We start from the raw sequence: 13467 nt of genomic DNA on the forward strand, positions 1-13467 counted from the left end.
TTGTGTGCTAAAGCTCCTGGTGTTTGTCTCCTTAATGATTTTCTTCTCAGAATAAGCAGGTGAAAATAACTTTTGGGTTCTCTTGCAAGAATAATAACCAGTTTGGAGTAATGATGTATCATAACAACCGCCTCATAAAGTCTTTTGAGAAGGTGGGATGCCAGGTGAAGGTGAGTAGTTAATGCTTCTCTGTCATAGAGGCTGAAAAGAGTAGGAAAAGGATTTAAATTTTGCAAAAGGGATAGACTAATGAATGGCTTTTTACTCATCTTGAGATAGTTGTTAAATCTGATCCTAGAATTCTATGTTACCAGTGAGCTGTCTTATGTTCAAAAGCTCTTTCTACTTCTCATTCTTCATAGATGTCAATCAACCCAGGAGTTTTACTGAAGGCATTTTCTAGGTAGCTGTTAATAAGAGGTAGAATTAGAGCACCAGCAACTCTGCCATGCGTATAAGTTTATTAATGTTTGAGGTAGCTCTTTCCATTTTCTTGGGGAGACAGTAAGGCATCGTGGAAGATGTATAAAATGTAGTGGTTTATGAGCAGGATTTGAGGCCTGGCTTTTCCACCTAAAAGCCATGTAATCCTGGCTACATTGTTTAATTTCTCTGAGGCTCAATTTCCTTACCTGTAAAATGGAAACAACGATAGTAATTTTACTTGCTCTGCCTACCTTACAACTTGCAGGGTTGAGAGATTTAAATGGGATAAATTATGCAAAAGTACTCTATAACTGAACTATACAAATATTACCATCATCTTAAAATTTTGATGACAACTTAAAGTAGTAATATCTGCAAGTATCCCATTCATTCCTATTTTACAGATAAGATTGCTAAAGCACAAAGAATGATAAACTGCTTTATATTACACAGTAGGACAAAGTTACATATGACCCAGGAGAGCTAGTTTTCAGCCTATATTGCTTTTCATTGTTATATCATCTTTATACAACTTGTTTGTTTGCCAGTCTAATTACACTCCGACTCAGCTCCTTCCATTAAAGTATACAAAAATGATTTTAAATCCAAAAATCTCTTGTATCAACTTGTAATTAATAATACTGCAAGTCTGACTCTCTTTAGCAGTTGTTTGGTGGCATACATATATAAAAATGGTTTATTTTAATGGAGTGTGATTTATATAGCATCCTTAATTTTTTTTCAGATGGAGTTTGGTTTTAGTTCCCTAGAACAGAAGTATATAACCTTGATTTTTTTTTAGCATTGTCATTCTTTGTTCAAGTGAAATCTTCTGGCAGTCCCATAATATAAAACAGATGAAAGTGGAGGTAGTGTGGGTGAAGTAGAGATGGCTATTAATCCCTGGAAAATCCTAGGAAATCTATGGATCACAGTTTGAAAATCTCTGCCCTGTAATTTGCCAGAGGTTCCAGTTCATTGTAATACTTGCAGTCTATTGGCGTACATTCTCAGTGTTTCTCTAGATATTACTGGCCTCTCCTTGCCCGTGAACGTTATGTAACCTTTCTATTATTGTTTAGAATCAAAAGGAAGTGCCTCCAGGCAGTCAACAGTAATGTAAGTGTTGAAATTAATATTTTTCTTGTAAGCCAACTCATGGAGAAGGTGTGGGAGTAATTGGAGTCATTGAGTGCAATTTCTTAAAACCTGCCTACAACAAACAAGACTTTGAGTACACCAAGGAGTACCGGTGAGTCACTCCCAACCTGAGGTGTTTCTGATGGTTTGTTCAGATATGATTCTATTCTCTGAAACCTCTAAAATCATCTCTAAAAGTCAGCCACATAAGTTAACTGAGAATCCTTTCAAATCTATTTTCCAAGATTAGAGATAAAAGGATTTGATTTTTAAATTAAAAGCTTACTGATACATGATGTATGGAGCCCAACTGAAGTAAACCTCAACTTTAAAAATTAGGGAAAGAGCATAGGGGTTATTTAGTAAAATACTTTGGTGAAACAAAGAGCCTTGGAATTGATCTTAATGAAAAGAGATGAGTGGATCTGAAGTTATTGAATATGTTGTGGGGAAAGCAGCAGTTTGAAGTTTGTTCCGAAAGATTTCCTTGAAGCCAGTGAACAGATTGAGAGGAAAGTATTGGAGCAGCAGGAAAAACGTGTGTTTTTCCGGAAGCATCTAGATTTAATAGGTAAGACCAATAAAGAATCAGAAAGGAACTTGACATTGAGGCTGAACCAGTAAGGATATTTTTAGGAGGCAAAGAAGGGAGTTGTTAAAGCCAGGATATAATAGTTTGTTTTAAAACTTGTGGGGAGGGATGGATCATACATTCCTTCTTTCATCAAGTATTGTGAGATATCTCCTCTGTGCCAGGTATTAGGGACATAAGAATGAAAGTTAAGAATCCTTGATGCCTATGAACAAATGGGATGAGATATATGTAAATAAGAAACTTAAATACCTATAGAATAATTGCTTTAATGGGGGATGTATGCCAAATGGGAAGAAGCTTTAAATATGCCTAAAGGGATTCACAGAGCAGAATATGTTTGAGCTTAAACTTCAAGGAAAAATTGGAGTTTGCTAGGTGGATGAAGAGGGGGAGGACATTCTAAGCACAGGGAAGTATTTGAAATGGCAAAGGGTGTTCTGGGAGGATGGAGAAAGAAGGCATGAGGACATTTGGTGTCATTTTTCTAGAAATCTCAGTAGCAAATCTTTTCTTAGAGTGGGGGAAAAGTATTTCCCCAAATCTCTTTTTTTTTGTGTCCAAAACTGTAATAAAATTAGTTAAATGTTGTGCCTTAATTTATATGAAACCATAAGAATTTTAGGTTTAGTATTTGACAGAGAACTATTTGGATGACAACCCCAGATTAATTTCAAGGTAATTGGTTCTTGGTCACTCGGGCTGCTCAATGATTATAATAACTACCTGCCCTTAGTTTAAGTAAAATGGTCTTTTAAATATGAGTCTGGCACATAATGGAGATCTTTGACTAGGACTTGACTCACAAGAGTGAAAGTTTAGGAATGACATCAGTTTGACAAAAGTCTCAGAGCCAAGTCATTCTATTTCTCTTGAGTGAAAGGAATAGAGAATTTCTGGTGATTAACCAAATAGTTAAGATTTGTGAAATCCAAATGTTAGATATTAAAAATTATGTAACATCCTCTTAAGCCATCTCCACCACCCCCCAATCTAGCTTTTAAAGTTTAGAGGTATTAGATGCTTGGTTTGTGATGTTTCATTTCAGTATGATGGGTTTGAGGTGATGGCAGGGGAACCAAATGGAGGTATTCTATAGAGAGTAGGTTTATTCAGCTAAACATATGGGACTTCTGGCTTAAGTAGCTTAATATCTGCTACACATTTTATTAAAAACAGAAAACTAGTATACTGTCCTGCATACAGAGTCTTCTGAGGGTAATAAGTGTGCATAACTCATCCCAATTCTGGCAGCATTTCCCTTTTTACTCAATTTATTTTATGTTAAATGAAAAAAGTCTTTAGTTAAAATATAAGGGAATTTGAGAGGGCGATTAGAGAAGGTTGTCTGCTATCACAAACTCATCCTAAGAGTATTTATTATACATTTCAAAACTGCTATAAGAGATACCAGCCATCATACTGCTGGAATGTCTACAAATAAATCATTTGTAATATCACTTTTAATAGTTGTAGATATCAGATTTCAGCTACAACTATCAGGGCTCAAACTTATAACATTTTTAGAGTGAATTTCAGCTGAAGAAATGCAGTCAATGCATACTAAGTGAACACCTCACTGGTACATGGCACAGTGGCTAGATTTTGTGGAGTTTTCCAGAGAAATTCGAGACATGGTTGCTGTCTTTGAGGAGCTCACAGTGTAATTGTAATGACGGATTGTCACAGACACGAAACAGTTTAGAGAGCAATAAACTTGCTCTTTGATCAATCAAAACTAAGTGGTATGGTATAGGAAGCATTCCCTGGTAGAACAGATAGGGAAGGTTTTAGGTAGAAGGTATGACTTGAGATTTGCTTAAAGGATACAGGTTTAGAAAAGGGAGGGAAGGGAATTCCAGGATGGAATTATAGCGTGAGCTAAGTGACAGCAACTCAGAGTGGGAAGAATATGAGGAGTGGGGATAAGGGGATGTAAGTAGAGTGAAGGGGAGTGAAGTCAGATGGATAGAGTATGGCCCTGTCCTAGGGCAGGGGTTGGCAAATTTTTCTGTGAAGGGGCAGGAAATAAATATTTTAAGCTTTGTGGGCCGTATGGTCTCTGTCACTACTACTCAATTCTGCTGTAGTAGGAAAGCAGCCGTAGACAATAAGTAAAGGAATGAACGGTGTCTGTGTCCAATACAATTTTGTTTACGAAAACAGGCAGTGGCCCGGATTTGCCCTACAGGCTGTAGTTTGCTGACCCCTGTCCTGGAGCCACAGTTCCCAAACTGTGTGCCAAGGTGCACATAATGAACTCACAGAGGAGCCACAGGATGTTTAAAATTTTCGAGGGGAATACAGTGATATTGACTCTTGCCTATAAGCAATAGAAATTGTTTTGTTGCTGTCGTAACAAATTACCACAAACTTAGTGCCTTAAGACAACACTGGTATATTGTCTTCGAGTTCTGTAGGTTAGAAGTCCATCATAGATCTCACTGGGTTAAGATCAAGGTGTTGGCAAGGCTGCATTTATTTCTGGAGGCTCTAAGGGAGAATCTGCTTCCTTGGCTTTTCCAACTTTTAGAGGCTGCCAGTACTCCTTGGCCCATGGCCCTCTTCCTCCATCCATATTCAAAGCCGTCAGTGGTGGGTTGGGTCATCACATCATAACACTCTGATGACCTTGCTTCTGTCATCACTCTCCTTCTCTGATTCTGACTCTTCTGCCTCACTCTTCCACTTTTAAGGACCCTTAATGATTATGTTGGTAATTCAAGGTAATCTCCCTATCTTAAGTTCAGCTGATGAGTAACCTTAATTCCATCTGCAACCTGATTTCCCCCTTGACATGTAATCTAATATATTCATAGGTTTCAGGGATTAGGACATAGACATCTTTGGAGGACCATTTTTCTGCTACTACAGTCTGCCCTCTGGCCCCTTAAGATCCACTTACATCACACATGCAAAATACATTTACCCCATCCCAACATCCCCAAAAGTCTCAACTCCTACAGCAGCTCAGTCTAAACTCTTAATGTCATCAGCTCAGAACACCCAAATCTTCTCATCTAAACCAGGTATGGATGATACTCTGGGTCTGATGCATCTTGAGGTAAAATTCCTCTCCATCTGCAGATGTGTGTCTTTTTTTTTTTTTTTTGTATTTACTCCCAAAATATAATGGTGGGACAGGCATAGGATACCAGTTATAGATGTTCCAGTTCAAACAGGGAGAAAAAATGAAGGAAAAAGGAATCACAGATTCCAAGCAATTTCCATGCTAACTCCATTAAATTTCAAGGCCTGGGAATACTCTTCTGGGGCTTTCAGCTCCACCCTCTGGATTTAAGGCTCTGTTCTCTGTCCTCATGGCTCCACCCACAGACTCATTTTTCCTTTTTTTTGAAAGGTAGCATGCATGTATTTGTAGCTGAGTAGTTTCATCAGCCTGTTTCTTAACTCTAGAGTTTTGGGGGTCTAAATGCCTTCTTTCATTTATACTCTCTCTGTCCCTTTCAGTCCAATCTAGCAGTTTTGTCCTTGTATACCATTCTCAAGAACCTTGTGGGTCTCAAGTATGTATCATGGATATTCACTCCATCAGACAAGCGACTCTTGACATGTCTTTCCTAGATAATCCTATTTCTGTTCTTGGCTTCTGCTGAGATGGTGGTGGAGATCTGATTCACGTGTTTAATCTTTTCAGAGAGTTTTTTGTGTGACTGAATACTTTGACCTTTTGATCTTCCTGAGATATTAGCGAAAGGTTGTCCAGCCACTGCCTTGGCTTTTTCTCTAGAGCATCTTTCTAAATTTTAGCATCTTTTGCAGTCTGGATAAACTGAGAATTTCCAAAATCATTAAGTCCTGGTTCCTTTTTGTTCAACAGTTCTTCCCTTAATTTATTTCTTTCCTCTCACATTTTATATAAGCAGCAAGCAACCACCAGGCCACACTTTGAACAGCCTGCTTGGAAGTCTCCTCAGCTAAATTTCCAATTTTATCATTTACAAGTTCTGCTTTCCACCTAACTGTGGGACACAATTCTGCTAAGCTTTCTGCCAGTATGTAACGGGGATCACCTTCCCTCAAGTTTTCCAATAACATGTTCCTCATTTCCTTCTGAGCCTTCACCAGCCACAATTTTAACATCCATAATTCTACTAACAGTCTGTTCACAATGATTTAGATATATTCTGAGGAAATTTGTGTTTTCTCGACCATGCTCTGTCCTTCTGAGCCCTCACCAGTGGGGTGTTTAACATCCATATTTGTACTAACAACAGTCTATTCAAGGCAATCAGGCAATTTCTGTAATGCTCCTCCAATTCTTCCACCCTCTGCCCACTGTCCAATTCTAAAGCCACTTCCACATTTTTAGGTATTTGTTATGGTAGCACCCCACTTTCAGGTAAAAAATGTTTACATTCCTCTTGATTATATCATATCTTTGTGAATCTGGGTTTTTTATGATTGCTGTGATAAAAAGCAAGTATTACCAAAAATCAATGTTGAATAAGAAATGAGGGAAGTTGTGTCCAGTTTGACTCCAAGGTTTGAGTAGTTGTACAATATCCAACAGGCGTACCCATTCCATTATAAGTAATTGTGGCTATTTAAGATTGAAACAGAAATATTTTTAAAATATATACATATATTTTTCAAATGGACCCTAAATTTTAGTACATAAATAGTTATTAAGTTGTTTCGACATAACCGTTTAATAGTAATTGGAACCAGTACATATTTCTTTAGACCTAAGGGTGCCATGAAAAACTTGGGACACTAAAGGTACCATGAAGCGAGATAGTTTGAGAACTTCTGTCTTAGAGGGACATTGGATAGAGTAGTTGATGCTTTAGGCAATGAGAATTCATTGTGTATTCTTAAGTAGAGGGGTGACTTGAAACAATTCTATCTTAAGAATATAGTACATTACACTTATATACTGCTTTATGGCTTATAAAGTGCTCTACATGAATTATATCAGTTGATAAATCTGGAAAGAGGGTGCAGGATAGATTGAAAGAAGGATTATATGTTATTTGAGTAATCTAGGTGTGGGGTGAAGGTGTGAAATAAGAGTAGCTGTGAGAAAGGAAGTATGTGACAGATACTGAAAAAAAAGATCAAAAAGTTTGGTGAGGGCTTCCCTGGTGGTGCAGTGGTTGAGAATCTGCCTGCCAATGCAGGGGACATGGGTTCGAGCCCTGGTCTGGGAAGATCCCACATGCCGTGGAGCAACTAAGCCCGTGAGCCATGGCCACTGAGCCTGCGCTCTGGAGCCTGTGCTCCGCAACAAGAGAAGGACGCGACAGTGAGAGGCCCGCGCACCGCGATGAAGAGTGGACCCCGCTCACTGCAACTAGAGAAAGCCCTCGCACAGAAACGAAGACCCAACACAGCCAAAAATAAATAAATAAATTTATTTTAAAAATTGATGATAAATTAATAATGGGATAAGGGAAATAAAAGAGAGGAAAGTATCAAAGATCACTTCAAAGCCTCAAATTTAGTAGACTGGCATATTGACAGGATCGTTGATAGAATAATGAGGTTGGGGAAAGGAACAGTTTTGTGTAGTGGCAATGGTGGAAATTAGATTGTACGGGATTAAGACAGGAGAATGAAGAGGAGATAGTGGGTATAGACCACATACCAGGATTGGGGAAGTAAAAGGAAAGAGATTACTGGAACAGTGGAGTCAAGCCAGGTTTTTGCAAGAAGGAATGGGGTTTCAAAATACATGAGAACAGTGTCTTGATTGAGGTGGTGGTTACATGACTGTATGCATTTGTTAAAACCGATAGAACTACATGTTAAAAAGATAAATTTTGCTCTATGTAAATTTCACCTCAATATTTTTTGCCCGAGTACATGAGAACAGAGGTTTATTTTTATTTTTTAAATTGAGATATAATTCACATGCCATAAATGTCACCATTTAAAAATGTATACTTTAGTGATTTTAGTATATTCACAAAGTTGTACAACCATCACCACTATCTAATTCCAAAACATTTTCTTCACCTCAGAAAGAAGCACCTTGTCCATTAGAAGTCACTCCCCATTTCCCCTCCTCTCCAACCCCTGGTAACCACATAATCTGCTTCCTTTATTTTTCAATTTTTTTGTGTGGTAAAATACACATAACATAAAATTTACCATCTTAACCATTTTTAAGTGTACAGTTCGGTGGTATTAAGTACATACATATTGTTATGCAACCGTCACCACCATCCAACTCCAGAGCTCTTTTCATCTAGCAAAACTGAAATTCTATACCTATTAAACAATAACTCCTCATTCCCACCTCCTCCTAGCCCCTGGCAACCACCATTCTACTTTTTGTCTCTATGAATTTGACTACTCTAAGTACCTCATAAAAGTGAAACTATACAGTATTTGTCTTTTTGTGACTGGCTTATTTCACTTAATGTAATGTCCTCAAGTTTCATCTATGATGTACATATGTCAGAATATCCTTCCTTTTTTAAGGCTGAATAATATTCTATTGTATGTATATACTACAGTTTGCTTATCCATTCATTTATCAGTGAACACTTGGATTGCTTCACCATTTTAGCTCTTGTGATTTATAGTCTATTTTGTCTGATATTTGTATAGCTACCCTTGCTCTCTTTTGGTTACTATTTACATGGAATATCCTTTTCCATCCTTTCACTTTCACCCTATTTGTGTCTTTGTATCTAAAGTTAGTCTCCTGTAGACAGCATATATTTAGGTCATTTTTTTTTTATTTTACCCATCACTCTGTGTCTTTTGATTGGAGAGTTTAATCCATTTACATTTAAAGCAATTACTGATAAGAAAGGACTACTGTCATTTTGCTATTTGTTTTCTATATGCCTTATAGATATTTTGTCCTTCATTTGCTGTATTACTATCTTCTTTTATGTTTAGCTGATTTTTTTTGTAGTGAAACATTTAAATTCTTCTCATTTCCTTTTGTGTATATTTTATAGCTATTTCCCTTGTGGTTACCATGGGATTACATTATCCTGTGATCAGGAGCAGCAAACAGAGATCAGAGCACAGATCCCCAATATTTGGAGGACAAGGTCTTTTTTGCCTACCCTGGCTCCTGCAAGCTGGTCTTGAAATGTGTGCACAGCTGCCTGTCACAGGGCTGGGGTAGGAGATGGGTAGCTAAGAGCTGAAATTTGCCAATCTATCATCCAAGCATTCCCCTGGAAATTACAAGTCTTCAGTAGACTCTTGAGTTCCAAATAGTTACATTAGACAGATTCTGCCAGTGTAATTGTTGTCTAGATGGGAAGGCAGATTCCTGGTGCTTCCTACTCCATCACCTTTCCAGAATCCCATGTAATCTTTTTTAAAAAGTAGATTTAAAGTAAAATTTTAAGAGAAAACAAGAAATAGTTCTTCATCTGTGACTTTAGGGAAGGATATAAACATAGAGGTAGGAACATTGGTAGGTTGGAGGGGACTAAGAGTTTATAGGGGAACTCATATATGATTTAATCTTCTCTGTGTAGTCAGAATATAATTTAATATGAGTAAGGTGGAGTTAAGGAAGAATTCCTCTTAAGGAGAGAAGAGGTCTACAAAACCTTTGGGGAATTATCCGGGGAGTCAAGAGATCTAAACACTAAATTTGTAGTGTTTCAGGTGTGTACAGCTCTACATTAAGTTGTAATCCTGGGTTGTAGAATTAAATAGGAATTAGTCACTAGAAATTGGCAGTTTTTAAAAGTAAAATTCAGGTTTTCTACACATTATATTGTTTAACCCTGGGTCTGCTGTTGTTCATTTGGGAAGAGAGATAAAGGAGAAAGGGCAAGAGCCATAATTGGGGCATAGCCTCCACTAACAGCTATAGAGTAGAAGGTTGAAGGGGACTTTGTTGCCTGTTGTTGCTATAACTGCTGTGATCAGCATTTAGACAAAGAAGAACCATATAGACATTTTTAAGTTAGTGTTTGATTTGTAATAGATAGGGTGCAGTATTTGATCCTCTGCCTTTCAACTTGGTCCTCAATTGTTTACCTGTAGTCATCTGACAATTGAATAACTCCCCAACAACTTATCTGCAATTTAGTCTTCTATCATTGTCTCTAATGTCAGCTCCCCTCACCATGATTCTAAAATTTGGAGAACACAGTACTTTTTAGGACTTGTGACCATCTTACCTTTTCAACTGACTTTGTCATTTTGACATGTAATTTACAAAGGCAGTACATTCCCATCCTAGTTTCTGAAAGTGTAGATGTTCAGACCTATCCTGAATATTCTAAATTGCTGGTTTCTGTTAAATGGGAGCATCTTAAAGATTGCAGAATTATTCAACAGATTCTCAACATTGACATGTTTCTTTCTTTTTCTTTCAGGTTGACAATAAATGCCCTTGCCCAGAAGCTCAATGCTTATTGGAAGGAAAAGACCTCCCAAGAGAATTTTGAGACCTCAGCCATAGTCAGGCCAATACCGTGAGTAGTAAATTTAGAATATAAAAGTATTAGGGGTAATGTCTATGGAGCAAATGGAAGGAATGGGATAAGATGGTGCTTTTCACATAAGGAAGTTTAATTAACTAAAAATAGGAAATCACAGGTACTAATTTCATCATTCTCTAGACCTCTTCATTCTGGTTTGACACTTCTGTGATTTGGATCATAAATATGAAGAGTTTAGTACTGTCAGTTTATCCTGCAGGCAGCATGATATAGTAGAAGATGATGACCATTTAAATCAGCCACTCCTGGGTTGAAAATCTCGATCTTTTTCTTTTTTATTTAATAAACAACTTGAAACTTTTATTGTATCAATATAATATCTAATGTATTACAATTGCTTTAAGGTTATAAGTTCTATAAATATTATGAATATTACTTAAAACCCTAAATAACTCACTAGTGTATTCTCTACTTTCAAATAATTAGGCAAAAATCATGAAATTAAATCATGGATAAATGTCTGTTAGTCTTTGTTTTTAGATTTTATTGAAGTATAGTTGATTTTAAATGTTGTGTTAATCTCTTCTGTACAGCAAAGTGACTGAGTTATACATATGTATATTCTTTTTCATATTCTTTTCCATTATGGTTTGTCACAAGACATTGAATATAGTTCCCTGTACTATACAGTAGGACCTTGTTGTTTATCCATCCTATATATAGTAGTTTGCCTCTGGTAATCCCAAACTCCCATTCTTTCCCTCCCCTACTCACTCCCCCTTGGCAACCACAAGTCTATTAGATCTGCTTCTTAATAGTTGGTTGAGCTTAGGTTAAGTAAGTCACTTCACCTCTCTGAATATATTAAGTTAGATGACATAACCTTTTTTGCACAGTACCTGGCATATAGTAGGCATTCCGGCGTTCAGAAATACTAGCCAATTTCCCTTCTCTTTATTACTAGCGAACATTGTTGGAACTGTACCAAGAAATTTGAGACTCGAAGTAGAGAACCCAGCATGTCAGAAAAAGATGTAGAATTTATTGAATCTAAGAGAGGAGATTACACACAGAATGGTGGATCAGGATGAAATGCCTTAGTAGGCCAGGAAAGGAGCATAATATAGAGGATAGGATATGTAACAACATGTATACAGTCAATTATACCATCAAGACAAAGATTAGAGGTTCATTTTGGGGTAGGCACCCATGTTTTTTTAAAAATGGAAGTAATCAGGGCTTCCCTGGTGGCGCAGTGGTTGAGAGTCCGCCTGCCGATGCAGGGGACACGGGTTCGTGCCCCGGTCCGGGAAGATCCCACATGCCGCGGAGCGGCTGGGCCCGTGAGCCATGGCTGCTGAGCCTGCGCGTCTGGAGCCTGTGCTCCGCAACGGGAGAGGCCACAGCAGTGAGAGGCCCGCGTACCACCAAAAAAAAAAAAAAAAAAAAAAAAAGGAAATAATCAGACAAATGTTTGATATAAAATTTTGTTTTAAATGCAACATGATTGCTGTATGAATATCACTATATCTTATTCTAAAGATCTCTACTCCTGTCCAACATCCATGGTTTTCAAAGAAATGCAAATTGAGATGCCTTTTTTTGCCTTTTAAATAAGCAGTGATTAATGCAGTGAAACAGATGTTCATATATTGCTGGAGTGTGTTTATGTATGTTATACAACCTTTTCTGTAGGCAGAATGATGATTATCTATTGAGTACTTACATGCCGGACACTGGTGTAAGTTCTTTACATGTATTTATTTAATCATCACAACAACCCTATGAGATAGACAGATGATATTATTACTTCTTTACAAATGTAGACACTGATACACTGAGAGCTTAAGTAACTTGTTCAAGATTGGATAAGTAAAAAGTGGTAGATCCACTTATGTTCAAATATAGGCAATCAGGCCCCCAAACCCAGGTTCTCAACCACGACACTCTTCTGGGAGGATGCAATGAGAATATGGCATAGCCCCTTCAACTACCTACTTATTGCAAGCACAAGCTAAAAGTCTCTCCTATCTGCCTGGATGGGAGGATCTACCATGGTCTGCATGTAACCTGAGGGAGGGATTTACCGTCTCTAATGCTTGTCCCCAAGGGAGTAATATTGGCACGCTTCTGCACGAGACTCTTCTGTGTGTGTGCACGTAAAACCAAAGCTACTGTGACCTTTCCTCTCCCCTTCCACTACGGCTGAAACTCCTTTCTCTGGCTCTAAATAAAACGGTGACTGTACAGAAATATTTAGACACCAGAGGTCAGGCCTGAGCTTAGAGTTTAGAGGTTGCAAGGCTAGAGCGGCCTGTAGCTAGGAGATAGGAAGCTATATATCCAAGAATATGTATGAATTCTCTTTGTTAAAAACAGTTTTGAACAAGAAGAGGGCATTGTATTTGAGTAGTAGACTTATGGGCACCTTTTACTTCTTTTTTATATCTTTCTGTATTTTCTATATGAGCTTATATTGCTTTTATAACTAGAAAAAAAGCACCATTTAAAATAGATAAGAAAAATATTGAACTAAGGCATAAAAGAATCATACCACTCTATTGAAATGTCTAGTATACTAAAGAGCAGTGTAAATGTAACATACACAAAATCTTTTAGTCTAAATTACATGTTTTTCAAATTGGCCCTAGGTGTCCCTCTACCCTCTTTCTGTCTTTTCTCCAGCCTTCCCCTTTCCCACCCTGGTCTGCCTTTCACATATTAGATGCTGACTACTTCTATTATATAATGATCATCTCCTCTTACAGAGAAACAAATTTACTCTAAGGTGTAGGTGACTGGGTTACACTTCCTAGAGGAGATGGGAATGGGCATGTGTTTTAAGAGTAGAACTCTGGAAGAATTTTCTCTTCATAACTTAACCCAGTTGTTGAACTGGAGCCACCATTTCTAGTTACG

At 37.6% G+C, this 13467-nt stretch overlaps 1 protein-coding gene across 3 annotated transcripts in view; it reads left to right on the forward strand.

Moving 5' to 3' along the window:
* The window catches only part of MORC4 (MORC family CW-type zinc finger 4), a 49786-nt gene that overhangs the window by 18695 nt on the left and 17624 nt on the right, over positions 1–13467 (forward strand). For all 3 annotated transcript variants that reach the window (XM_030835817.3, XM_070044675.1, XM_030835818.2), the window contains 3 exons: positions 51–170; positions 1578–1678; positions 10483–10581. In XM_030835817.3, coding sequence (XP_030691677.3) covers positions 51–170; positions 1578–1678; positions 10483–10581 — 320 coding nt within the window. The remainder of the gene's footprint in view (positions 1–50; positions 171–1577; positions 1679–10482; positions 10582–13467) is intronic.

The sequence above is a fragment of the Globicephala melas genome, chromosome X (assembly GCF_963455315.2).
Source record: "Globicephala melas chromosome X, mGloMel1.2, whole genome shotgun sequence".
Lineage (NCBI taxonomy): Eukaryota > Metazoa > Chordata > Mammalia > Artiodactyla > Delphinidae > Globicephala > Globicephala melas.